Below are 26,888 nucleotides of genomic sequence, written 5' to 3' on the forward strand. Positions count from 1 at the left end.
ATCAATTTCCTAACCTGCAGTCCCAGGCATTCAAGTCTTTGCCCACTCAAAGGAACAGAGTTAGAGGAAAGAGGCAATTTTATTTCTGTGTACAGCTTTGGAAAGCATGAAAATACTGAAATGAGAGCAGCAAGAGTGCTTCAAGAGGCATTCAGCACAAAGATTTACACTGCTAACAGGGCAACCAGCTAGCTCTATGGGGGAGAAGATGCCACTACCAAAGACAGCTACTTAACCCTGGAGAAAAAGCCACAGCTGCCAAAGAGTGATGACGACTAACTGCTGAAACAGACAACCAAGTCCGTTTTTATCTTTAACTCCATGATCTGAAATGGTGAACAGATGCATTTTTGGAAAATGTCCTGCTGGTCAGTGGGTATATTGACAAGAAGTGGGGAAAAAGAACAAGAACCCACAAGTTGTTCTCTGCTACTCTACACAATACAAAACCATGTTACCACTTCAGGTATAAAGCACTTGATCAAGCTGTAGCAAGCCATGCTTTTAAAGTCTCAGCATTCCCAGTTCACTCCCTTTCCTCCATTACCCGGGCAGTTAACATGGACCTCAGCCAATGCACAATGCTGAAAGAACCAAGTGAAACATAAGATTCCCTGATCTACAAAGCACCTGTATATCAAGGTTAAACAAATTAATAGTCTTCTTACCCAAGCATTAAGCACACACATTTTTTCCACAAAAGATGAGTGGTTGAGTGGTGAGATTGCACAGAATAATTTTGGGAACTTGAAGTTTTAAATTGCAGATTTTGTGTTTCTCTACCTATGCTAAAATTGCTAAAATAACAATTTATTTCTCCACCAGAAAGACTAAGAACTCCTACAGAAAGTCTGGAATATATTTGAGAAGGTTGAAGCTCTGCAAAGAAATATCTGGCAACTTGAGGGTATACCTGGATGTCCTAATTCCTTATGGATGGCAAAAGAATGACATGGGGTATGTGGAAGTTCTCATTACTTGCATAAAAATGGGGTGGAGGGTTAAGACACTGCATTTCCTAGATCAGCACACTCATAGATGAAAAGCTAACTCGGTTTCGGTATTAGAAAAGATGAGTACAATACTGGAAGCAAATAAAGTTTCTCAGCAAGACTGTGCACTGCCTTTGAATATAGAAAACACCCTACTACACCAAATTAAGTAATACATTAATAAAGTGTCCCTATCACAAGAAAGGGACTCAGGTTTCCAAACCTGACTAAAGACAAACTCAGTCAAGTCAATCATGTATGTTAATTCATTGTGTGTCATCTCTATGGAAACCCAGCAATGCATCTGGAGGTGTCAGACTGTCAAAATATTTTCTGAATGGTATTTTTCATAATATTAAACCCATAGTCATAATAATGTGGAGCATAGCATAAGCCATGCTGCAGGGAAAGGGGGAAGTCGGAGAGATGACAGTTCAATTAATGTTCGAGAGGAAAGCATTATCTCCAGAAGGAAATCAGCATATCAAAGTGGCCATAGGTGTTCCACATTCAGACAGCTGGAGCAACATCTCACTCGCTTGCTAAAACTTCAAGGGATAATCAAAGATGCTAATAAAATGTGTTCCTCTAAACTAATTAATATTAAAGAAAGAAGAGCATGAGCTGAAGAAATTAATTTGAATACAGTGGCATGCTGATACCCTTCAAAAATAGCTAGGCAAAAGGAGATCCCAAATTTAGACAAACCAAGAAGATGGCATGCTCCTAACAGGCTGCTAACCTGAGCTCTGACTACCCCTAAGCATCAGGCTGAAGGGAAGAGAGCTGTTCAGAAGCACTGGTTAAGCTGGAGTGATCTTATGAGCGTATTTTGTCTTTCTTGGTAGCCCTGTTTCCCATTACACTGTTGGGAACAAGTCTTTTGCTCGGCTAATTAAAATAGGCTACTCCCATACTGGTACGTTTAATAGCACCAGGCAATACTCTCAGCATGGGAAGTGAGCCATCTATATTGTGGTAACAGTTCCTGGAATAGTTTTGACCTGTTCCAAATAGCACTTTCCCAAATAACTCCTGGCTGCTGTCCGGGAATGAATATCAACCACAAGTAACTCCCAACATGCACTTTGGATGTAACCGCCCCATTTTCAGAGGTAAAAAACTTTGCTAGCAATGGAAGCAGGCAGTCTCAGGCCTGTTGGCCTCAAAAGTGACAGTCATTGACAGTGTTTAATTTATTAGAACATATGCAGCCGTGAGGGAGTGAAGCACAATACTGGATTTGGGGGCTGAAAAATTCTTAAGAGCTGTCATGGAAAAATACTGACTCTGCTGCCAGGATCATTGAGTAACGTGCTAGGAGGGGACAGTGCATGACTGTGGAAATCAGTCCATGTTGCAAATGCTTTCTGTGGGTCCTCAGATATACGGCTTTACATTTCACAACTATTCTTCAGGCAGAGTCCTTTCTTAAAAGCTGTTATGTAAAAGCATATACTTGCAGCCCAACAAGCACATGTAAAATACAGAAACATGAATTTTCCAGGTGTTCCACTGAGAACGGTGTAATTTAGGGATGTAGAGCTGGCACCTTGCACTCACAAGCTACTTGTAGATCAGGGAATCCACATGCATTTCTTATTGTTTGGGACTAAATGCATGTGCTGCCCACATTCCCACTGGGGTGAGACAAGGGGGTGGATATAAAAGCTGGAGTCAGCCTAGGTTCCTCTGGCCTAGGTAGGAGTTCCCATGCTCTAACGGGGTCACCAGTCTTGACAGCCAAGAAGCAGAAAGCTCCACAGTTGACTCCAGTGTGCAACTGTGGAAGATCTGGAGACCCACAACTGATCTCGTTGCAGGACCTGAGATCTAATATCCAGTGCAGAATAAGGTCTTTAACTTTGTGTGTCATTTGGCCTTAACTCCTGTCATATCTACAAGGCAAACAGAAAAGCCAGTTCTGAAAAGGATTCATCCTTAGGGACATGAATAAGGATACAGACTCAGGCCCCAGCATCTTCCTCCACCCAAGAGCTGCACAGCAAAACTTGATAAGCTTTTCATTTGAGACTGTATTCCTCTCAGAACAAAGATGTAAAGAAAATAATTTTTCTGCTTACACATAAAGTTCTTGGCTTTAAGTCTGTTTTACAGACTAACATTAAAAATGCATCAATTAAAAAGGCTTCTTGTAATCTTCATTACTCCTTCCCAATGAAACCAGTGGCAGTTAATTCTTTTGCTTTAATTGATGGATATTGAAATGCCAGGATACAGAAAAATATACTGGCTTTTATGCCAGTGCTTTTGAAAAAAAAGCAGCACAACACTTTTGCATATATAATAAATCTATTTATTTCTCTTGACAATTTTTAAAAGATAATGGCCACTCTTATTACTACTGAAAACAAGATCGCTCCTGAACTCCTTGTTTTCTCAAGCTGCAGGATCTCCAGCATTACAATTCTGCTCTAATGAACATCCACAAGTATGCTAAGAGCCATTCAAAAACAGTAATAAAAAATAAAAATAAAGAATCCCAAGCCAGGTAAATCATTATAGCCATTTCAGAGAGGAGACAACTTGAGTAGTCACTAAGACAACAGAAGTAGCATCTAGTGCTGAATGGCATGGACACATCAGCTTCCAAATTCATTGCCAGTAAGCAATGCTAAAGTGTTATATTTCACCATTTTCTTCCAATTCAGCTGAAAAACTAAGAACCATGCATAATGCATACACAACGTTAGTTTCACACATCTGCCCAGAAGTTTCACGATGGTTTTTAAACAATAGCAGAACTCCCCCTCTCATAAACAAAACCAAGAAACAAAACTGAATTTCATTCAAGACGCATCTTTTTGCAGCACCAGCAAGCATATCTACACTTCTTGCCACTTCAACATATTTAATTGGCTAAGAGTAACAACTTCCTCAACTTTTGGAGAAATTAAGATTTCTTAAGAAGTTAAGAAGAAGATTTCTTAAGTTAAGAAGTTAAGATTTGCTTAACACTACCAAAGCCTACCCACAAGAAAAGCTGCCCTTCATTTCAGTGAGGTCCATGGTGGATGTGTTCTTACTGATGCCCTTGTTTGTTCCTCAGAGAGGGCTCTGCCTTGTTCATTGCCATATGCATCCCGGTCAGGCACTTGCTATGACCCACAAGCCAGGCTGGCTGGTACTAGGGCTGTTGCTGCTCCTCTGTCATGTGGCTTAACAAAATCAAATGTCAAATTAGAAGAAATTCCAGAAGCTGACACAAACGTTGATGACATTGCTGTCCATTTATGCAGGTTTCCCATAGATTCTATATTAGGGGATGGAGAAAGAGACTCCAAAGGGAGGTGCAGTTTGGATTTTCACTAATGAAAATCATTTGCTAAAGTGGGAATGAAGCTGGGAAGCCGATAATACAATTTCTGAAAATAATCCCACCAAAGGTACAAATTTCAAAATTAAGCCATTAAGAAAGTTGCAAGTAGCCTGAGAGGGGACACTAATGACTTTTGCTGGTATACAGTTATACATGCCTCCTCTTAGATCCCCTCCTTTTTGCAGAGATTTACCACAGCAAGAAGTTTACAAGGTTTAAATAAGTTCAGAAGGCTACAAGCAACTGCCATGTTTCCCACAGATGGGCCATGACAAAGGGCAAGGAGGTAAAAACATCTCCGTCTGTCAGCAACAAACATGCCCTCAACTCTACATGGATTCTGGTTCTCCTGTACCTCAACTCTAACCCACACCCGCAGGACAGAGTCCACTTTTGGGTAAGAAGAAAAAACAAACATCAGCCATGTGCAAATTGTTCAGCATGAACAAATGTCCATTTTTTCGTGTGCATGTGGGTGGGGGATTCACCTTTTGCTGGAAGCTATAAGGTGAAAAATTACAATGTGAAATAATTAACCCATTAAATTTCTGTATGATGTTGATGGCTCTTCTGCAATGCCTTTTACTGGGGAGAAAGGCCATCCTTTGGGTATTAAGTCCACTTGCTTTCCAGCACAAATCCCTCCAGCAGCCACATACCAAGCTTAATGCAGTATTCACAGACTTCACTGGGAGTAATGCACAAGCATACTAAGGAGGACTTGGACAAATCTAATGATAGTGATCAAAACTGTGCTATCTTTGGCTGGTAGGCTTTCTTGTCTGCAGGTTCTTGAACATGTGTTCCTGTTCTTGGGGACAAGAACAAAAAATGTAGCACTAGTTCATTTTAGGTATAAGGCTTCAAGAAAGTATAAAAATAGGTTTAAAAAAAAAAGGCAGCTTTCTCAGCAAAATTATTTTCATCACTTCCCACCCACACCCAAAACTAATATTTCCTGTCAACCCACTTGCTTTTTTTGTTTTCCTGACTGGATGAAATAATACAGCTAGGCTATTCTTTCCTCCCACCAACTCATCCAATACTCTTGGAGGTTATTTTAGACATCAAGTTTCATTTATTATCTGAAGTAATAAGCATAAATCCAGTTTTAAGGAAAATGCAGTTTTGTATAAGTCTATTGCATAGATCTTCCATTCTGTGGGCTCCATCTGCATGTGCAATCTGCTTCTATATTTTCAGCCAGCTTGCATGGGCAGATTAATGCGTACAATTAGAAAGCAACCTCACAGGCATTCAATAAACTGCCTTCATTATTACACTCAAGAGAGTCCCTTTGGATGTCTATAAACGCCTAGTTTTCTGCCTGTTAGCTAAATAATTGACAACGTTTAAAATAATCAGGAGCAAATGAACAAAACGAAGACCAGTGTGGTGAAAAGAAGCAAACAAAAGATTCTCAAGGCTGCAAACCCTTTTTGTGCAAGCGCTCTTTCATTCTCTCCAGCAACCTATATTAAAAGTCTGGTCAGGTTTACATTTGCACTTCTGTGGGGAAAATTTGTTACCAGCCTGCTATTTGAACCACACATTATAGGGGACTGAAAACTGGCAAGGACACTAGTATTTATGCTGTAAAAATAGATAAATAAATAAAAATTCTGTTTTGATTCAGGTTTTATTTTCTTGCATTTTACGACTTTTGAGAAAACTGCTTTGGCAGGCAAGTGTATATCAGCTTGGTTTGGTGAACATCCTGCATTGTGTTTGGAATATGCACTTAGAGGCACTCTGGCAAACTCTGTTTCCAGCTCCAGATTCTGAGCAGAATATATTGAGTGCACACATGTACCCGAGTGCAGCAGTGCCAGGAATTTTTACAGGAGTACAACCTCCACAAAACAGAGGCATGAATATTTAACAAAGGGAAGGATGAAGTGATACAACTGCCATAATGTACTATTAAAAAAGTAACCCTATGTTCTAGACTGTTGTTCCCATTTTATAAATAGGAAGATGGCTTTTAGAAAAGCAGTGGACCACATCCAACACTACAGTTTCTGGGAAGTTGAATCCAAATTAAATAAAAGCACCTTACTAGAGAGCTGGGCTAAAACCATATGGTGAGACACGCTACAGCTCAGGCACAGATTCATACAGCCTGCACAGCAAGCCACAGAGAAAAGCAAGTCATGAGGTAGTCATCCCTCATTACTGTTTAAATGACAATTTTTGTGTCCTAACTAAAGAGGGATGTCCTGAAAAGTCCTTCTAACCTCTTCTTCGTTCCCATTTGGAAAGATGGACACTCAGTCCTTTCCTCACAAGGATTAGCAATTGTGAAGTATGGACTACACAAGCATTCATTACGTTTTAATGTACTCTGATAGAAACACAGTCTCTACCACAGGCCATCAATGTAAAATGCATCCAAGACACCACTACTCAGAAGGAAGGACTCCATTTCATGTCTAAGTAGTTTCCGGAAGAAAAGTGCACATTTACTCCTTATTTTCTAGATCTGGCATCTGCAGAGGCAGAACCACAGCAACGCTATCACCAATAAATCCCTCAAGTGCTTCTCCTCTGTTAGTACAAACCATAGCAATCCTGCCATGCAGCAGCTCCCCCAGCTCAAAGTCTGCTCCTGTGTGCTCTTCAGGCTTTTTATACACAGCTACTTTAGGACATACCTTGTGAATTTTGTCCATTTTAGTCACCTAATAGATCTTGAGTCCACCTGGGTCAGAGGAGCTGCTGATCCCAGAAGAGAGAGGCTTGCAGACTTTTCCACAGCACTCTGCATGCATGTCTAGACCTTATTCTCACAAGACACAAACACATACTCAAGCAACTGTGATAACAGATACAGGTGACTTTTAAGGGCCAGTTGTACACAAAGAAGCTAACAAGGTTTTCAAGAGATAGGAAATAACTGTATTCTGCAGACAATTTTTCCTTTTGGCATTCACCTACTTCACGTTACACCCTTTGAAAGGGGATTTCAGTGAGAAGTTCTTGTTTTTAATAGTGACAGGAATTTAATCAGAACAACGAACTTCTGGGCAGCATCATACTTTATTGTCAGAGTATGTTAATGACATGAGAATCTTAAGTGCCTTTCCTTATCAAATAGAAGCGGCACTTCATACAGGAGAGGTACTGATTGGGCTGCACACCATGGAGGCTGATACAGCTAGAGGTGGTGATCAATTTTAAAAGGTTTCCCAGCTAATGAGACTGCTGGTAGGCATTGATCTCCTCAGGAAAATTGTGATGTTGCAGCTACAGATGCTTACAGAGGACAGACTAACAAGGCAGCTTATCTTTTGAAATGGCTACACAGGCCATGACTTTGCAGAGGTCATTGCTTTATATGCAGCTCATGACCTTCCTTCCTTCCTCTCCCAGCAAGCAGGGAAGGAGATCAAAATAATCCAGCAGAGACAGCAACAAAAGGGGCACAACCTCATATTTGTTCTCTTCGCCTCCAGACATAGGGTCTTAGATGATGGAAGTAATGAGTCACGCATTTTTGCATAGTAGGCAAAAGCACGTCTTTAAATACCAAGCACTTTTATGCGAACATGTCTCTAATAACCAGCAGTACTTCAATGGAGTTGCTTTACAAGATCTGAGATATCGCACCATATCCTTCCATTACTCCTGGATGTTGTGCTCCATAATGCCAATGTACCTTAGCAATGCAACCTCAACAACATCCAGTAGTAAAGACTCCTCTTCCTCTGCCCACCAAGAGGATTCCTTCAGACCAGGGAAGGCACTAGTGTCACTCTGTGCAGCATGGGAGGTTTTTACTTAACCAAAATTGCACCCACTGTAGGTAGGTTTTCAGCTCACTTCCTCCAGCTGCAGTAAATACAGGGCCCTCGAGTGTATGTTCACTACATAGTACGTACAGATAATCTTCTGACAGTTGAACAAAATCTCGAGCAATGGAGCTCGACAGTCCATCTTTACCTTCAGTTGCATCAGTCAGTTTGGTTTCCTAAGATGACAGCAGCTGAGTGCTCACAAGGCTTTCCTAAGTCGGTGGACAGAACGGCTGCCAGCCAGTCTCCTTCTCAGTGCCTAGGCAGCCTGCGCTCCTGCACCACCTGGGGACCAACCAACTGCCCACATGAAGGTGTTTCAGAGGGACAGGGCCTGCTTTTGACAGAACCAAGCTTACTTCTAATGGAAAAAGCACTGATCAGCAGAATTCATTCCACCTTAAGCAAAAAAAGGTGCAGACAAGGAAGGTGAGGGAAAGGAAGAGATACGTCTCTGATCATAACTGAATAAGCCTTAAGACAAAAAATCAGATTAAATGGGAAGGTAAGGTCCCTGAATCCCCTCAGGAAAAAGCAAGTCCCATAACTGAAGACCCTGCACTGAAAGGTCTGATGAGGTGGTTGTTGAGTTAGGCTCAAAGAGCATGAAGGTGCCTAGTCTGTCAGAAACAGGCAGACATCTAAAGCTGTGCAGGGTCTTCAGAAATCCTGAGGAATCAAGGTGTGTGGGGGGGAAATCCACACCAGGACAAACAGAGGACAAACAGCAGGCAAAATACCAATATCTACAGGCAAATGTTGGCAATGTATTTAAGGAAAGAGCTGTACCTAAAGTCAAACGGGAAGAAATAAAAGGAAAAAGACAAGAAAGATGAGATCAGTGAGAAAGCACTAAAATGTCTATACGTTAGAGAACAGAGTCTGGGCAAATTATGAAGGAACTGGAGCTACTAGCATGGGACAAAAGTGACTCCTTTAAAGGTCACAGAGGGGGAAAGAGCAATCAATCATACTACGAACACAGGTGAGTAAATTCAGGAGCCAAAGATAAAAAAGGTAAAGGTGACTAGACAGCATTGTGTGTTAATTATGTGATAGAATTGGTTTGGATCAGTTAAAAATAAATAAATAGGGTAGAGTGAACTGGCAAGGCAGGAACTTCACTGCCAATAGAATTAATTATGTCAGGAGGTAAGCCATATCTAAATTTGACATTAAGGAGGTATTCTTGGGAAACAAGTCTTCACAGCATATCTCTACATTTAAGCTGTAGGACTATGCTAAATATAGGAAGTCCTCATTATTTCCATGTGGGTTAGATTTCTTTACTAGTCACTAAAATAAATGGGTGGAGATGTAATTTAGATCCTGTTTCGATAATTAGTCTTGGATTGAATGATCACATATTGATTCAGTTAGAGAAAGAAAGCTCAAAGTCATTCTGTAATTCACGGTTTTCATTTCAAAGTGTATGTTTTGAGAAGCTAAGAGAAATTTACTGAACCAAATTTCTCACACAATAAGGTATGGAGGAGGCTTGGAATATTTCACAGAACCACAGAGTGGCTGAGGCTGGAAGGGACCTCTGGAGGTCATCTTGTCCAACCCCCTGCTCAGGCAAGGCCACCTAGAGACAGTTGCCCAGAACTTTTGATTATCTCCAAGGATAGAGACTCCACAACCTCCCTGGGCAACCTGTGCCCATGCTCAGTCACCCTCACAGTAAAAAAGTGTTTCCTGATGTTCAGGAGGAACCTCCTGTGTTTCAGTTTGTGCCCATTGCCTCTTGCCCTGAAGTCAAAAGTTTTAAGTCAAAAAGTGAAAAAAACAGCAACAGAGGCCAAACCCTTCCTGAGGCCCAAACCAGACAAAAGCAAACAAATAATAATTAAAAAAAAAAACCAAACCAACAAACCCAAAACAGAAAGACAAGCAGATGAGGAATTTTAGTTAATAAGTTTCAAATTTTACTTACTAATATTGATCTTCAAGGAACATTTCTCTTCTTTGCATTTCTTGTTGCCTTTTTTTAACTTCGAGTCTCTCTGCCTACAGCATTAAAACCAGGAAAACATACTTGAGATTTCCAGTAAGCCAGAAACCAACATTGATTATTCAATTCAAGTACTTCAATATTCTGGGTTTTAAAACAACTATAGCAGCAGCTGGGTACAGAAGTGACCCAATCTCGAATTTAAAAGTATTCAGGCATGACCAAACAGCTCCTCGTCAAGAGACCAGTCTGAAACAGAAAACCACACTGTGCTCCTGGCAGACCCATCTATCCTCACAAAGGGCCTCGTGAGCCTTCACGGTTCTCATGCCACAGCATTGTTGGGGCCATCTCTCGGTATAACTGAAGAACGTTGGTCCTAGTAAGAAGGCAGAGGACACAAACCACTGCACCAAAGCAGATGATAGTCTTGTAGCACTGAAAGCACAGTGATACGAGTACGTGCACATAGACCTGTGGCCTTCAGGAGCATTAGGTACTGGCCAGCTGAATACAGGCTAGGACAGATGAAAGTGGGAGACGTTTGTACTTAACCAGTGTTATTCTGCCTCAGATACCATGCCCAGTGCAAGAGTCAACCAAAACCTTGACATGCAAAACTCCTCTGGAAATCTGGATGCTACACAAGTGATTAAGTCCTTTAATATAAAATTACACATAATTTCCAGTGGAAGGGTCATCTAAGCTGCCCCACCACTCAACTTCAAGTAGAATAAAACGTTAAAATAAAGCAGAAACTAGAGAACTTGCTGCAACAGCAATATGTAGCTCAAGCTATATTCCAGTCAAAAGGAGGCCAGCCAAAATTTTTTTTTGACATGCAGGCTGCAGGTAGGTCCACTGGGAAGAGCAGTCAAAAGGCAGTTCAGTGTATTAAAAGCACAAATCAGAAGTGCCAAACCAGGATTTCAGCCTTGCTATATTTTGAGCACAAGCTCCCACACTGCAGTTGGTGGGGGGATGCTCCAACAAGAGCTCCCACCCGAGGTTCACAATGACTAGCATGTTGAGCAAACTGCAACTTCAGACTGTCACTCTGCTCATCGCCCACCCTCAAAATGAAAAAAAAAGTAATCGTTTGGTAACCCAGCAACCAGACATTGCTCGAAACAAAGTGCCCTGGAAATATCAGACAGTATGTTGCGGAGATGAGAAGGGAGCTGTAGGTGGGAACGGCCCATTTGGTCAGAGCCCCAAATCAGGGAGAGGACACTGTACCTGGGTGGAGGTATTGTGCAAGGCCAGGTAGAACAGGGGGTGTGTGTGTGTGTAAGGGGGAAAGTGGTGTTAAGAATTCGGCTGTAACCCCCACCCCCATCATTTTCTTCCTGTCCTGCAATCAATAACATTTCAGAAAAATTACAGTTCTACTGGCAGTTACTCAATTACTTTGCCTTCAGTGATTTCAGGGTGGGTATTTTTTAATTGGATAAAGAATGACTCTCTGGAAGAGATTTGCATAACAAGTGCAAATTCTTCCTCGGCATGTATTGGATTAAAAAAAAATCCTGTCAGATGTCTGCAGACAGGAAAAGAGCCACTATGTTGTGTAATGATATAAACTGTTGGAAGGCAAATGACTTAGAAGTTGTTATTTGGAAAAAGGCAATGGGAAAATAAACAAAAGGAGGAAGATGAATCTCTGAATAAGATGTCCCATTGCTCAGTCATTTGACATGCTGAGACAGTGGCAGAGTGTATGAAGTACTGATACAATTAAAAAAAAAAATCAAACTAAAGTAAGGAATATCACCCCACAGTACAGGTAAATTTTGATAGTGTCCAAGGGATATCTTGTTTGCTCCTAACCCCTCCACCCAGAGACAGATGATTTTTTAGGCAAAAGACTCCCACCCATCTGTGCAACTTAACAATTTACAGGGAAAGAAAGGAAAGAGGAAGAAAGGAAATCTGATAGCATCTATTATTGTCAAAGGTGATGTTGATACCCTTAAGACACCAGTAATAGCTCCCAGGCTTTTCCCCACCACTGCTCAACACTGCAAGCTGACACCTTCACCTCTGAAAAAGCATTTGACATGGGATCCACCATCATATTGCAAGGCTCCTAAAAGTTAAAATCCAAAGCTCAGCGGAGTTGCTGCAGTCTAGCTCCTAGCTAGAACACCACAGTGATATTAACTTTGATAAATACAATCCTTCAATATCACCCCTGTCTTCCACTAGATAAAAAAGAAGGAAACATCCTACAGCTATTCTACCACCAGAATGGTGCCTAAAGAAAACGCCAGCATATTGAAATTATTTACTTGTAGGTGGTACGATGATTTTCTACTCTGGAGGTTTACCCCGGGACCCCTGCTTAGGATGTGTACAAATGATAGGCAATGGGACTGGGACATTCTCTAACTAATGACAATCTATCAATAGACATTGCCAAAGCACTCCACATTTGGCACTGTCTTCAAAAACAAAGCCAAGAGTGGAACAGCTGTGATATTGAAGGTAAACATGTTGAAAAGCATTAGCAGAAGGTCTGTAAAGTGCCTGGTTTTAACAAATTCCCAAAAAAGGCCATTCATGCTGATTAACACAGTCAAATTAAAGAGCACATGATTTGATAAAGAATAAAATGAAATTACAGCTTATTCTAAATAGGACAGTTTCTAAAGATGGCAGGACTGTTACTATGTAATGCAAGAGCAAAAGAAAGTTGCACGCAGTAGAATTACACTGAGCCTTTCCACTTCAAATCTTTCAAATCTTTTAATATTTAGTCAAGATTTAGAATATACAAGGAAAGGCTAAAGGCAAGGTAACAGGAACAGGGACAGAATGACAGGAAACAGAAATATCCAGTGCACTGAAGTTATGCTATTTTGTGTACAGCACAAATGCAGAAAGCTTAAAAAAGAAGCAGCCAAATATCAGCCACTCATTTATTTTCTTGGGAACTTTGACAATCCTGTCACCCAAAGACACAATGGTGCGGTCTGGTCAAAATCTGTGATGTGAAGGTCTGCACAAAAGATACCCAACTGCAGACGCCTGCTACTAATGAGCAAATAATAATAATGCTACTTCCCACGTACTCCCACACCTTCTGCAGATCAGACACACATCTCGGCACTAGAGACAAATACAGAAACGGGGACTACCCTGCTAATGTTACAAAGCCTCTCCTGAATTATTTCAGTGAGCACTCAGTGATCACTAGCTTAGAAGAAAATCCAAACTCATGCAGCCCAGGGTTATCCCATGAGCAGTCCTAGGACAAATCAAAGCAGTCCTAGGACAAGCTGCCTGACATGGAGTGCACATGATCCCAAACCCCATTCACTGCTACACACAGAGACTCAAGGACCAGTTCGCACAAACTGGTCCTGTTGAACACAGAATGAAGGGGAAGGATCCACCTTTCTTCTCTCTGGGAGCTGGAGAGAAGCAAGGTAGATGCCAAGAGTGTTGGTATTCCAGCACCTAACCTCATGGTTAATTAAAGAATGACAGAGACAGGCAGGTGGACTCGTACAGATGGTAAGGCAGACCTTCCACATTTGGGTACTGCTTTGGCAGACATCCAGTTTTCTCTTGGTCACAAGGATAACAGGAGAGTGGATACTGCTTTTCTCTGCAAAACCAGAATTAAAGCAACAACATAAACAGATCCTATGTTCACAAGCAGCACTGGCTTACAGTACATCACCCTTACAATCAAGGAAGAACTGAGCTGACTACCAGCACCCTTTCTAGTCATCGGGCATTAGTGTTTAGGGCTTCACCATTCACATTTATTGGCAAAGTAGCTCTCCAGCCGTGAAAGTTTCAGGGCCCCTGCTGATAAAGCTGGCTAGCCATTATCTCCTTTCAGACTGTCAGACAATTTGGTTTTTATTGAACGAATAATAACCTTGAGCAAAAGACAGACTGGCCAGCAAGAAAAGGCGGCTTGTGAATTTGCAGAAAGACATGCTCTCAGCTGATGCCCTGCAGGTGCAGTTGTCTACAAATCTATCACTTTAAAAAAAATGTTCCTCTCCTGCAGCAACCAGAGCCCAATGTTGGTCGCATACTACCAGTTCTTTAGGGTCCCTTTCCTGTCATCCTCAGCTCTGGGAAGCCTTTCATCTGCAGGCAGGGTGAGATAGCCAAATCGACACCTTTTTGTGGCTTTCCAGCATGCTTTTCTTAAACAGAGAGTTGAATTTTTAATATATAAACACCTTCCAAGCAGAAATCTTCATCAGCTCAATCACTATTGTGGAAGACAACCCGAATAAACAAATTCAAATTAAGAGTTCCCTTTCATGCTCCTCTGTTTTGTTTGTTTACTTTGTGGGTATATGTTTATTTATTCAAATTAAACAGTCTGTTTGGCAAAGGTGTTTGCCGTGATGTTGCATTCTCCTTTAGAAGAAACTGATAGTTACATTTTTACTATCTACAACATCTATAAACATTTTATAATCGGTGGGAGTGAAGGTAAGGAAATTAAAGAGCATGAAAACAAAACTGATACATCAATATATTTTCTAGGTGTAACTATAAATTATAGCAGTCTTGCAACATTTTTCTTGTCCAATGCCCACGGGCAAACAACATATATTTAATAGGTGAATAAAATATAATTAATCCCCTTTCTACCATTGCTATCATCACTGCTTCTGGAGCTATACATGAGCTGGTAACTGTTAATGACATTTTCACATGATAATATTTATTGCCCTTGTGAGCTATTGTGTATGGGCTTATCCCTAAAGTGTAATGCTAACCACTGAAAGACTGGGAACAGACTAACCCTTACCTAGAGGCAATTAAGGCTATTTTTGTTTATGCACGCCCTTGTACGCCATCCAGTAGTGATGATTTTTTAATTAACTCTCAGCATTCAGCTTCTGCAGAAGATAATTTTTAGTGTTGTGGAGACAAAACTTGCAAACCTGAAATCTCCCTTTCTCTCATTACTACTGTGCACATCAGTATCATGCTCCCCCTCTTTTCTTTTTTCATTTAAATTCCACATTACATTCTCCAGTGAGTGCTGCTTGGTTTCCACCAAGGAGACATGAATGAACTTTTACAAAGGTTTATGCAGCACACAGGACGAGAAGATGCTTTATGAGAATAACTAGAAAAAACAAACAAATGCAAAATAAAACTGAAGATTTGAAAGTGAGATACCATTGGTGTCAATATATGGTGAATATTAGAAGGAAAAGTGATCTTACATTTTAGCAATACACCTGGGTGTGCAAGCCCCAAAGGGACATCTGAATTTCACGGAGTGCTCAGCAAAATGCAGATAGACTACACTGACCTTTTCATATTTTGGATGCCTTTTCTACCATGACAGGCTGGATTTTCTTGTATTCTTCCCATGTGTACAGCAGGCAATTATGAATTTCTATAAGGTCTGTGTGCCATCTGCCACAATCTAATCTTACAGAGAAAGCTCATGCCAAAATGACCTATATAACCTGTATAAACAACATTAATCCTGACCCTAGTGTTCTCCCTTTCTGCTAACTCTTCAGTATGGATGCAACTGAAAGGCTGGAGTTTCTGAAGAGCCAAAGGAACGCTCAAGCCCCAAAGAACACCAGGTCAGGCATCCTTCAGTCAGCTACAAAGAGAAGTAGGACTGGATTTCCTAACTCCTTGATGCAATCCGGAGCTACCTTTTAAATTAATTAGCCTGTTCCATGTAGTTCAGCAAAATCAAGCATCAAGACATGAACTTTGTTATATGGGTCCAACTCTGCAGTAACCATGCTTACCTTTTCTCTCTGAATTGCTTTCTTTTTCAGGATTTCGGCTTCTTCCGCTGCCTTTTTTGCTTTTACATATTCTTCTCTCTTGTGCTACGTGACATAAACATATGTTTTAATTGATTACCTAATTTAAACATAAGGTAACTTGACTTGACTCCTGTACTGCACATCTTTCAAACTTAAAGTGTGTTTGAAGAAAGTTTCCAGAATTTTTTCTTAAAATGAGGCACTGAATAAAGCAGCCTGTGCACCAGCAACTCCAATATTGGCTTTGCAAAGACTGAGAAATCTAGGACTGATAAATGGGCATCCATGCAAGGAATCACACAGCTGACTGATAACTTACAAGCATTTATACCTTTTATAACAGGAACAACATTTCTACATAAGCACTGGATGGGGTGGTACATTGGTCAATTAGTCAAAGTCTAGGCAGCATGCCGGAAGATACACCAAGGCATATAAGTGGCTTTGCAACTGTACTGGCTATCATTTTAGATATGATCTGCAATAGAGGTTGCTACATATTTATAGCCAGATTTCTCATTTTCTTTGGTGCAGAACATTTGTTTCTAGTTTTCTGCTGCGTCCTTCAGGTTTCATGCCTTTCTTTTGTCAAGCAGCTGTGAGTTCATTTTATAGCCATGTGAAACACTTCATGAAAAGCTTTTTTTCGAGTTCTTAAAATAAACAAACAAATTTATTCTTCCTGACCTTTTGCTGGTATTTAGATTGCATGAGCATCATTTGCTGGTTTTGCCTTGCTTGAGCCTCTGATTCCTTTCCACCTTAAAAAAAAAAAAGTATAAATTGCATTTTGCATGAGCATTTTAAGTTCAAATGCGAGTCATTTCAGAACAGAGCAATATAACAGATTGGATGTATGCATATACAGGAAATTTTTCATAATTACAGTAGCTGTCTGACATTAAAGAGAACAGACAGGAGACCTTTTTGATCATTTTATCCATCCGTCAAAAGCACTAGCTTGTTATTTACAGAGCATCAACGGTATCACCCACTCTATCAGCAAATGTCCTACAGTATATGATCAGTTCACCGAAGAACTATTCCATTTTCAGAAAATCAGTCACGCTTTGCAGATGAGTCTTCATTTTCAGATCCAGCTCTCCCCACCTTTGCTCAGTTTGTCACACACACACATACAGAGTCAGAAATTTTATTGCCAAAAAGTTTCTCTTTTATCAAATTTAGGAGCTGGGAGTCTCTGCCAGCTCTAATGGGATGCTATCATTTGAATATCTTCTAAGTAATGCCTTGGGGCTCAAGGAAGAATCCCTTTTCTGAAACAGAAATCAAAGCCTCTTCCCACAGACCTCATATTCATATCCAGCTAGCAGAAGGTGCCCTTTCCAAAGGCACAGGCTCTCTTTTGAGAACATCTATACCTCTGGCTGTAATGTTCAGCTTTCAATCAAAAAACCAAAAACCAAACCCACAAACAAAACGAACAAAAAAAACCCCAAGCACACAGAGAAAGTGATAATAGGTCTTAAGGGATGGAGGGAATGGGTTTAATTCTATTATTCTGCTCTGCTATTTTCCAAAGTATTTTCTTGCTTTGGGAAAGCCAGTAATTCATTCCCTCGGTTGTTGCAAAAAACAACAGAAAAAACAGAAAAAACAACAGCAGCCCCAACCCCATTTTGAGGATGACGGCTGTATTTTCACCTACTGATTTTCTGAGAAGTCCCCCACTACCTGACTGTTAATTCTACAGAAACAGCTGGACTAATCTGTGCTACCTGAGGTGCCTAAAATGCAAGACAACTATACTAGATCTTTCAGGAGGGATCACCCTTCACTAAAAGTAGCTTTCTCCACTTACTAATGGAAGGTAACTAATCTTTAGGTGCTTTTGTGAGGTTCAGTGAATGGGAGATCAATTCCCTAAGTGTGGAAACGTCCTTATGCACACAGATAAGTCTGTAAGATTAAGCTCGCAAGAAAGACTGGCCATACAGTATACAAGCAACAGGCTTACAGTAGCAATAAGCCTACAGCTGGCATTGTAGAGTGTCTCCTCCCCAGGTCTAGGAAATAAAATTGCTGCTAAACAAGTTTTGAAACCTTTTGGATGCTTGATCTTTCTTTCTAGCCTTTTATTGGCAACATTTAACACTCCCGTGTTCACTGGGCATTTCTGCATGTACAGCTGGACATCAGCTCTAAACAAGTATTTTACTCATCATTATTAGCCATTTCCTATAGCCTTTCAGCCAGGTTTAATTCATTCAAGTTGGCTTGGCTGTAATGTGTCAAATGTTTCACTGAATTCAGAGTATGTTGTGACTGGCTTTATATAATATGATCAAAAAAGAGCCCATTGCATTTATGAGGCATGATTTGTTGCTCCACTCATTGCTTATGGAGGAGGGTGATTGCTTATGGAGGAGGGTGGAACTTCCATTCTTCATTGCTCTCATCCCTCTATGGCACCTGAAAGTTTGCCAGTCAAATATTACAGAGTTGAAATCCAGAATACTTATTTCCCTATGGAAAGCATGAGTGTTAAGAAACTTCAACTTTAAGAATTCTCTGATGATTTGGACTAGATGTGTAGTGTCTTAAATCACTCTGAGAAAGTAACATAGGATACTTTTTTACCTTAATGAGTACCTACAGTTGTGAAATTAGAGATGCCACTTATATTTTTTTTTCTCTTTCCTTGAGCTCTCTTCTGTTCCAAATTTGTTCCTGTGGGAATGATAAGATCTAATAATCTTTGCACTTTACCTCTTTTCAGAGGTACTGAACTCAATGCATGTGTCTCTCTCCTGGGGTCTTTCCAAGTGGCAGCTAGACAGTGACTGAAGAGCTCATATAACCTCCTTGAATTCTTTCAGCTTTTTCTTGCCTTTTTTTTCTCCTTAATTTGCTTCTTTCCCAAGAAAGTTTTTAAATGCAGTGGGACCAGAAGAAGTTAAGACTCCCCACACTCTTAATCACTGCTGGTTTGCCATCATATCCCCAGTCACGCAGCCAACCTGCGCACATTCTGCATATACACCACACACCAACTTTGTGTTTTCAGATTTCACTTTCTTCAACAAAAAGCTTTGTGGTCCTCTTGGGACAGAAGCATGTCTTCTAGGAACTGCTCACAGGCAAGAAGCAGCTAGTATGTATGAACTCACAGAGACCATGTCTGGCCACAGGATGGTGGGAATACAAGGCATTACACCAACTTGCAAAGGCAGGTTCACCACAGCAAACAACTGGGACTCAGGCTGCAGGGCAAAACAAACATGTGGGACCAGTATCACCTTGACCCCAGAAACAAATCTGGGTTGGAGTTAGTTCAAATTCCTCCATCTCCCACCTGGTATCTATTTTTATACACAGTAAACCAGCCTAATCTTATCTTGTATAGCATGGCAAAGAAAGAACTTAGTTTCCAGGTCAAGCAGACAATAGCCTGCACTGTGTACCCCAAATTCTCCTACAACAGCCAAGAGAAGGAAGAGGAGCTCTAGTTTTACAAAACTAATAAAGGCATCATTATAATCATTCACTTTGTAAGAATGAATTTTGTCCCATTTCTATTAGTGCAGTTCCTCAAGGTCATCCCATTTTTGCTGCACAGTATCCTCATCATGTTCTATACAGAGGATGTTTTCAAGTTTTGTCTTGTCAGCAAGTTTCATCAGCTCTCTCCTACTTTTTGTGCCAAAGACATTAAAGAAAGATACTAAAACAAGATAAGTCTGAAGACTGGTACTTGAAAAGCACTTCTAATAACCTTCCTCCTGCTTCAGCACAACCTGCAGCCCTATTCTCTGTACAAGATTGGGGGTGTGTTGGGGTTGGTTTTGGTCTTTTTAATTATTTTTAAACTAAGTCCCAAATAGCACTAAATTAAATGCTTTATAGCGGTTATAACTGAAGAGATCCACTATGGTTCCTCTCACTTGTCTAAAAAAAGTTGGCTATTTTATCAAACACATCAGTTCAACTCAGCGTGAGCCAAGTTCCTGTAGCTTTTTATCCTGTTTTTCATTTACCTATCTCTGTTGTTATTTTTATGAAATTGTTAATACAGAGCCTCATGCACATTTAGCCTGCAAATGCCTGAAGCTGCGGGGACCACTTCTGCCTCTTCAGGAGACAGCCATCAGGAAAGCACATGTACTGGCTCCTAACACAGAGGAGTTTTCTTATGGGTAACTGGAGGGTCTCCAACACATGCTGTCCATCTGCACGCTAACACCAAGTGTGCGTCCCCTCAGAGACATCAACCACAGACAACGTTGCCAGCAGGAGGGATAATCCACCTCTTTTTCCCAAATGTTAGTATAGATTTTCTACACTGATCTGGAAAGATTTCTAGAGTGACAGTCTATGCTGTTTTGTTTCAGAAACATCTTCATTGCCATGACCATCAAAAAGCACAGAGCACATACAGTAGGCTCATGTTAGCCCTTATTGACACTGAATCTCTTTAATAAGTAGCGTGTGAGAAAAAGCGAAAAATGTCTCATGTCCTGGAAAACAAAATTTTGCAATTCATAATAGTTGATTTACATGTCTTACCCAGTCTCTGTGGAATCAAGCTAATCGGGCCTGGCCTGTGCTTTTTCTTCCACCGCTCCAAGTCATCTAGCTCTTTGTTAGCAACTGAGCAGGTACAAAAAGAAACAAATATATGGAAGTTAGAGGCAGTACTAAAAAGCAGCCAGTATCATTAATTGTATGTAACCCTGAAGACCCCATCCAGGAACAGACAAACTTGTTCTCAAGGGGTGCAGATAACCCCCAGGAGGTTACACAGTCACTGCAATGATCACCTAACAAGGCAAATATTTTGCCTAACTCGCGACTGTATGGTGAGCAAACCCTAGGACTTAACCCCAAAAGCAAAACAAAAAACAGCTAAGAGACTGCTCATAGACTTGTTTTTAACCCCTGGGAACCTGTAGGTAAATGCCACAGTATTTACTCCTACAGGTAAAGCAGAAGTTGTTAAGATTAAGATGTTATTGCTGCATGTAGGGAAATGCTTGTGGTATAACACTCCCCAGCAGGGAAATGAAGAATAAGTAATTTTCCCTCCCAACCACATGCTTCCTAAACAAAAACAGGAGGAATGCATGATTCAGCTTCAAATTAAGACACTTCAACATAGGTGTCCACAAGTGAGATGGGTGGCAAGCTCCCAGTGTAGTTGGTGGAAGTCTAGGGGCACCAGCCATATGCTCTAGGATGGGTGGTTGATTACACTGCTCACTCAAATCAACTGACAGAGGAAAAAAAACATTTCCTTTCAATAGCAAGGCGCACAAAGCCTCTGGAAAAAGGAGCTGTGTTTTAGAGGAGTACCTCAGTTGCTCTAAGAGCTCAATTCACTCTTATTAAAACCAAACTGAACCATATTTTCTAATGGCAGGCTATGGCTAACAGATGCTAACACCAGCTCTCCTCTAACAAGATAAAGCCGGTTCCTGGGCAAGTCTCTAAAGAGGCCCAAGAGAGATACCAGCTTGTTATTTCATCTTTAAAACAAGCACTTTGATAGAGACTGGATTTGGTGAGGCCCTATTTCTGCCAGTATCCAAGGCAGAAATACTTGGCATGCTTCAGATTTTGCATGCTGTTGGCACAAAGTGAAAAAAGTTCTTTAGTAGAGCAGCAGCACCTTTGGTGTTACTGTCAGTCAGCTCTAAGATGATCTGCTTTTATTCCTCCTTCCAGAAGATTATGGTTTGGTTCAGATGTTGTCCATTTTCTTTCTCGCAACCAAAGGTAACCCAACCCTACAGCAGCCTGCTGGTGAAGCATTTCAGCCAAACTCACAATGTTTGAGAAGAAATGTTTTTATTGCATTGCTTCCTTGAGGACTCAAAACATGAGGGGTGCTGACTGACACTCCTTCAGCTTTCATATCTTCCTCAAAAAAACAGCTAGGAGTGCTGGACTGCAGTGCTTGGTCACCCCTCCATACAGAATTTATTTCATGGCTCTTTTGCTGTAACTTTTGGCAATGAAAGCTTTTTAACACATGCCTAATATTTCTGTTAGAGGTTCAGGGAGTTCCTGCTTAGCTACTTTCACCAGCAAGACTTGAAGCCAAGCAAAAGTGAAGATATTTTCCATCTAAAATGATCTTTCCCATCTTCATTAAAAGATCCACCCACAATCCTTAAACGGAGATTCAAGAACCAACAGTGTGTCTAGTTGCTTTAGTCTCCACGTGAGAGTACTTTCAAAAATATTTCTTACTTATATTTTCTTCTTCCTCCCTCTAACCCAGACAGCGTTCAAAGTTGCGTTCTTCAATCTGAACTCAATCCTGTAAAAGTGGGATAGAGCTAATTCCAGCTGAGTCTTGTAGAAGCCAGCTAGAATAGCTCCAGCACTGAAATTACCGAAAACCTTTTCCTGAGCAAGACTTACTCTGCATGAAGTTTAGGCAGATGAGAAGTTAATCTTAAGAAAAGCCTACATGATGATGGTGAATGCTCATAGCAGTGACTTTACTGTCACAGTTGCACATATAAAATAATTGCAAAAAGTAGGATAAAAGTTGGAAGGGCGATAAAGCACAGAAACCTCTAAACTTATTCAAGTAGAAATAACGTATTACTGTATTAGACAACTCAACTTACTTTGCTGTAACTGTTTTCTTCTGGTTTCATTTGGAGTTATCAAGACATACGGGCCGACACTAAAATGAAAGAAAACACTCCTTTATTTTTTCCTGTCTACTGAAAAACAGGACTGGAAGGGGTTTCCTTCATCAGCAAGGTCAGTTTTCTGCTGTTGTAGCAGAACTTCATAACAAAACTTGTATTTATTTTGATTCAGCTCTTCAGGAATTTTTGGTAAATACTCTAGAAATACTTGTTATATTTGGAATTGGCTGCAAATACCAAGGATAACATTTTCAGACACTTTCAGCACAATCTTCACTTTTCTTATTTAAGTCCCACTCTAGACTGCTGACCTCAAATCTCAGCTGTTTCAAATCAAATCACTTCCTCAAATCAAACAGTTCCACGTGGTAGACAACTACTTCCACAGCTTGCTCAAGCACAGAGGAAGACCATTGTCTACTGGGAAGAGCACTGGGGCTGACAGTCCACCCCACACCTCGAGAGCACCAAGCACCTCGTAGATTTAGGCAGTCTGCCCAAAAGTTGTCCAATGATTGTGCAAAATCATACTGTTTGTGATGGACCCCGGTGACTTGCTTTCAGCCCGAGCCTCAGTTTCCTTGTCAGCCTTGTGTTTGTCAGGCATTGGGAATTCCTTGGGCATATTTATCTTGCTGTCATGCCTAAGGTGCGACTCACTGAATCAGGACAAAGGCCCTGTTTTGCTAGACTTCATTCAAAATGCAGTTGCTGTCTCAAGGAGCTATCAATCTAATGTGACAGCAAAGAGGTAGGACAGGGTTCAGAGTGTATTAGAGACTCGAGGTGATCAAAAGACTGATGAAAACATGTCCATTCCACTTGGAGAAAACAAAGGGGTTTATCTACACGGGGTATTGTGGTGGTACGAGTTTACACTGCTCCCGCTCAGCAGAAATTAAGCCACGGGGGTGCAGGTTTACCAGAAATGCACTAAGCAGCAGTTGGCTCCACATATCAGAGTAAGCTTACATCTCTCTGCAGCATTCGGCAGGGTTTTATCTGCACGCATGGGCACAAACACTTCATCTGACTTCATTGTGGGGAAGGCCCAAGGAGAAGAGCAGAAAACAAAGAATAATGAGGGGCGAAGGCTGACCCTCTTACCAGAAGAAAGGGCCACAGGGGGTGGCTAGAGGGCAAGCAGAGAGAGCACAGTTGGCTGTGGAAAAGTAATGAGAGAATGAGGCTCGAGAGTAAGGCTAAAAAGGGGAATGAAAATCATGCAAAGAGATCAAAGTGCAAAAAGCTGCCTGCTGCCGTATCACTGTAATTCAAGGTTTGGGAAGGAAAGTATTTATATCCAATTACCTCTTTCTCTTTGAAGACTTATTCTAGGAGGATGTGGATTAATTTATGAGATTAAACTAGTAAAGATAGAGCTGCAAGCTTTAATGGTGCCATTTAATAAGATCCTTTCCCTTCCTGCCAGCATACTCAGGTGCCTGTGAGACTGTTCTTCACCTCTCCACCGAATCCCAGACCCTCAAAGGCAGGAGCTAAGAGAGCAGCAATGCCCCTCCAGCATTCGCGGCACAACTGCAACAGTTACTTAAAAGAAGTTTTGACAACCCATCTTGCTTATGGCATAACATTCCCCATCAGTGATGGTTTTTCAGATTTTTCTTTATTTGACTGAGTAGTAGCATTTACAATTTATCCCAAACTGCCTTTGACAAGCTGCTGTACAGTTTATCAGTTTCAAGAATTTTTTTAGTAGTTTTTCGTGGTTGTTTCAGATATTAAGATCGTATTTCTTTCAAGTTCATACACAAAAATTATTAAGTACCTTTTACACTCCTCTCCCTTTGTCAGTGAAGAAAATGGCTGGACTTGTGAGTTGCAAGGCTACATATCTTCCCCCAGAAAAAACATCAGTGCATCTCAGACAACCCACTGCTTCACAGCACTAGAGGGCAGAAGAGTTTTTATATAATCAGATGTACTTTGATGACTTCAAGCAGAGTTTGTTTGGTTGTTTTTTTTAAATTAGGAATCAAATTAAAAAGAAAGCATGGCCCTCTCCATGTCTGCGCATCTATGAGAAATCACCATATCAAATTTAGCCCTTCTGCCATGAATCGTTTCCTTTTCTGCTTCTGCTTTTTGGTTGGAAGGCTCAGAGTCAGGGAGGCCAGGTGGGGCCACCCTTCTGACATCTGACCGTGGTCATTATCCATTGCATCTACGAAAGGGGTAGAGGTGACACTACACTTACCACCAGGAAAAGCTCTGCTCCGTTTTCCAAAGAGCAGCGTAAGAGTCATTGTGGTTAAAAGAGTGCTTACTTAAAGGCCAATTTGGTTCCCATGTTACTGAAATAAAGGCGAAGTTAAAATAAAATGAAGATGTCAAGTCTCCAGTGGGGGAGGGAAAGAGAGAACAGAATATCAACTTTTGGTTGTCTTTCACCTAGTGCTTATACTTTGTTTTAGTCCAAGTTAAAGAAAAAAAAAAAGAGCATTAGTGAGTTTATCTAATTTTATAGTGTTCACCTTGGTCTCCGGAAAGACAGAGTGTAGCTTTGGGTACTGGGATCGGGGGAAGGAGGAGCAAGTACATGGTAAACTTCTTGTGGGGTGGGTGAAAGTCAGGGTATGAACTGGTCCTTGCTTTTCAAGCCTACAGCAGGAGAGGAGCGAGGTGAGCTGTTGCCTGAGAGACACCGTCTGCCCTACCAGTTCTAACACTAAAATTAAAATCCACACCTAGCATCCCTTATTTTCTTGAGATTTTTATTGAAGGAAAGAAAGTTAACGCAAAAACCCACCACCAGCTTTCACCTTGTTTTAGCCAGTTTGCAGGATATTGCATGTCATTTCTTTGTTCAGACAAAACCTCTGATCCAGTAAAGCCTATAAAACCCACTACAGCCTGTCAATTTAATATTCCAGTCAGTTTCTAAGTTGCCACAGTAGCCGTAAGTCTGGAGCTAAATTATCCTTCTTACCTGGGTAGCAATTAAGGAAATGTGAAGATTTGAAGCTATCAGTGATGCGCAGACTTTTTGTACTTTATACCAATATACGAAGTACTTCAAAATCCACAAACAGAAAAGCTGATAAAGAATTTAACTTTTCAGGTCCCCTAATAATGATTCTTATTGTTATATGACTTAAGCTTATCTTTGAGGTAGGGTTGTTTTATAAATAAAAATACAGAAGTCACTGGGGGGGGGGGGCAGGGGGGAGAACATCTTACCCAGGTTATAGCTCTTCAAAAAAGAGAAACAAATTGTCTTCTACTTTTATAGATCACACTAATCTTGATGAGACTTTTTTTGGTTTATTTCCTCCACAGAAAATGGGAATGTATTGACTAATTGCACAGACTGAACAGATATTAACGAGAGTAAGAAAGTTATAACCCAGTAAGAGAAAGTATCTGTATTGAAGTAAAAACAAAAAGCAACCTCATACGATTTTTCAAACAGATAGACATCAAATACCATAGTAGCGGGAAGATAAACACCTATATAACTATATATAAATAGATAGATATAGAAACATTTCAATCAGGAGATACATGCAATACAGTCACAGAAAATCTACAAAGGTCATTTACAGTTTGAGTGATCAGCAACACAGAGAACACCATGTCTGCAATCTTAAATTCTGAATCCTGTGTGTAACTCTTCTCATCTAACTAGCACCACTCAAGGACACTTTTTCAATGCTTTGAGGGTACAGACCATAGAAACCTTTGTTCTACTTTCTTTCAGGTTTGTATAAAACAGTTTATTTCTAAAATTGAAAAAGCACATGAGAACTGCCGTTCACCAATAATGTTTTTTGCAGAGCTGTGCCCTTCAGTTTTTCTTCAAGCCCGCTCCAGCCATCTACCACTGGGGAGCTTTCCAAATGAAGCGTGAAATAGTTTAAAGAGTTACAAAAGTAATGGCTGTTATAAACTATTTCCAGTTCCACTGTGTTTTATACTGCGGGTGCATTGGTACATGAATGCCACGAAGCTAAAAGCTAAATATTTCGCTCTGCTGGGCAACGTGCCTTCTGTAAGGAGAGCAAGGAGAGTGTAGTTGGAGAGCAACACAAATACCTAAAGCTTGGAAAAAAGACGTGGGCAGGTTCAGTCTGGAGGAAGGACTCAAGGGAAGGTAGAGGGGAAATACTACATTAAATAATATGTTAAGACTGAATGTAAAAGAATAAAGGAACCAAACTGCCAAAGATGAATCACTGAATCTCCTTCAAAGATACGCTAAGCTGAACTTTGCATTCAATTATCAGGAATTGTTTTAAGAGCAGTCAAGTCCACACCACCACAAAGTATTCTTTTCACCAAGGCTCCCATGCCTGATGGAGCAGCCATATGCTGCTAAGAACCACGGAAGCTGCCAAATCAGAGGGCTACAAGATGCCAAATCCCAGCGAGCAGACAACAA

The 26,888-nt window shown here is 40.8% G+C and overlaps 1 protein-coding gene across 1 annotated transcript in view; it reads right to left on the reverse strand.

Moving 5' to 3' along the window:
- The window catches only part of EPSTI1 (epithelial stromal interaction 1), a 48,305-nt gene that overhangs the window by 15,708 nt on the left and 5,709 nt on the right, over positions 1-26,888 (reverse strand). Inside the window, exons 2-6 of the mRNA XM_072854278.1 lie at positions 22,460-22,518; positions 20,388-20,471; positions 16,548-16,621; positions 15,840-15,923; positions 10,063-10,136 (exon numbers count right to left, since the gene is read on the reverse strand). Of these exons, the coding sequence (XP_072710379.1) occupies positions 10,063-10,136; positions 15,840-15,923; positions 16,548-16,621; positions 20,388-20,471; positions 22,460-22,518 (375 nt within the window). The remainder of the gene's footprint in view (positions 1-10,062; positions 10,137-15,839; positions 15,924-16,547; positions 16,622-20,387; positions 20,472-22,459; positions 22,519-26,888) is intronic.

The sequence above is a fragment of the Ciconia boyciana genome, chromosome 1 (assembly GCF_034638445.1).
Source record: "Ciconia boyciana chromosome 1, ASM3463844v1, whole genome shotgun sequence".
Taxonomy (NCBI): domain Eukaryota; kingdom Metazoa; phylum Chordata; class Aves; order Ciconiiformes; family Ciconiidae; genus Ciconia; species Ciconia boyciana.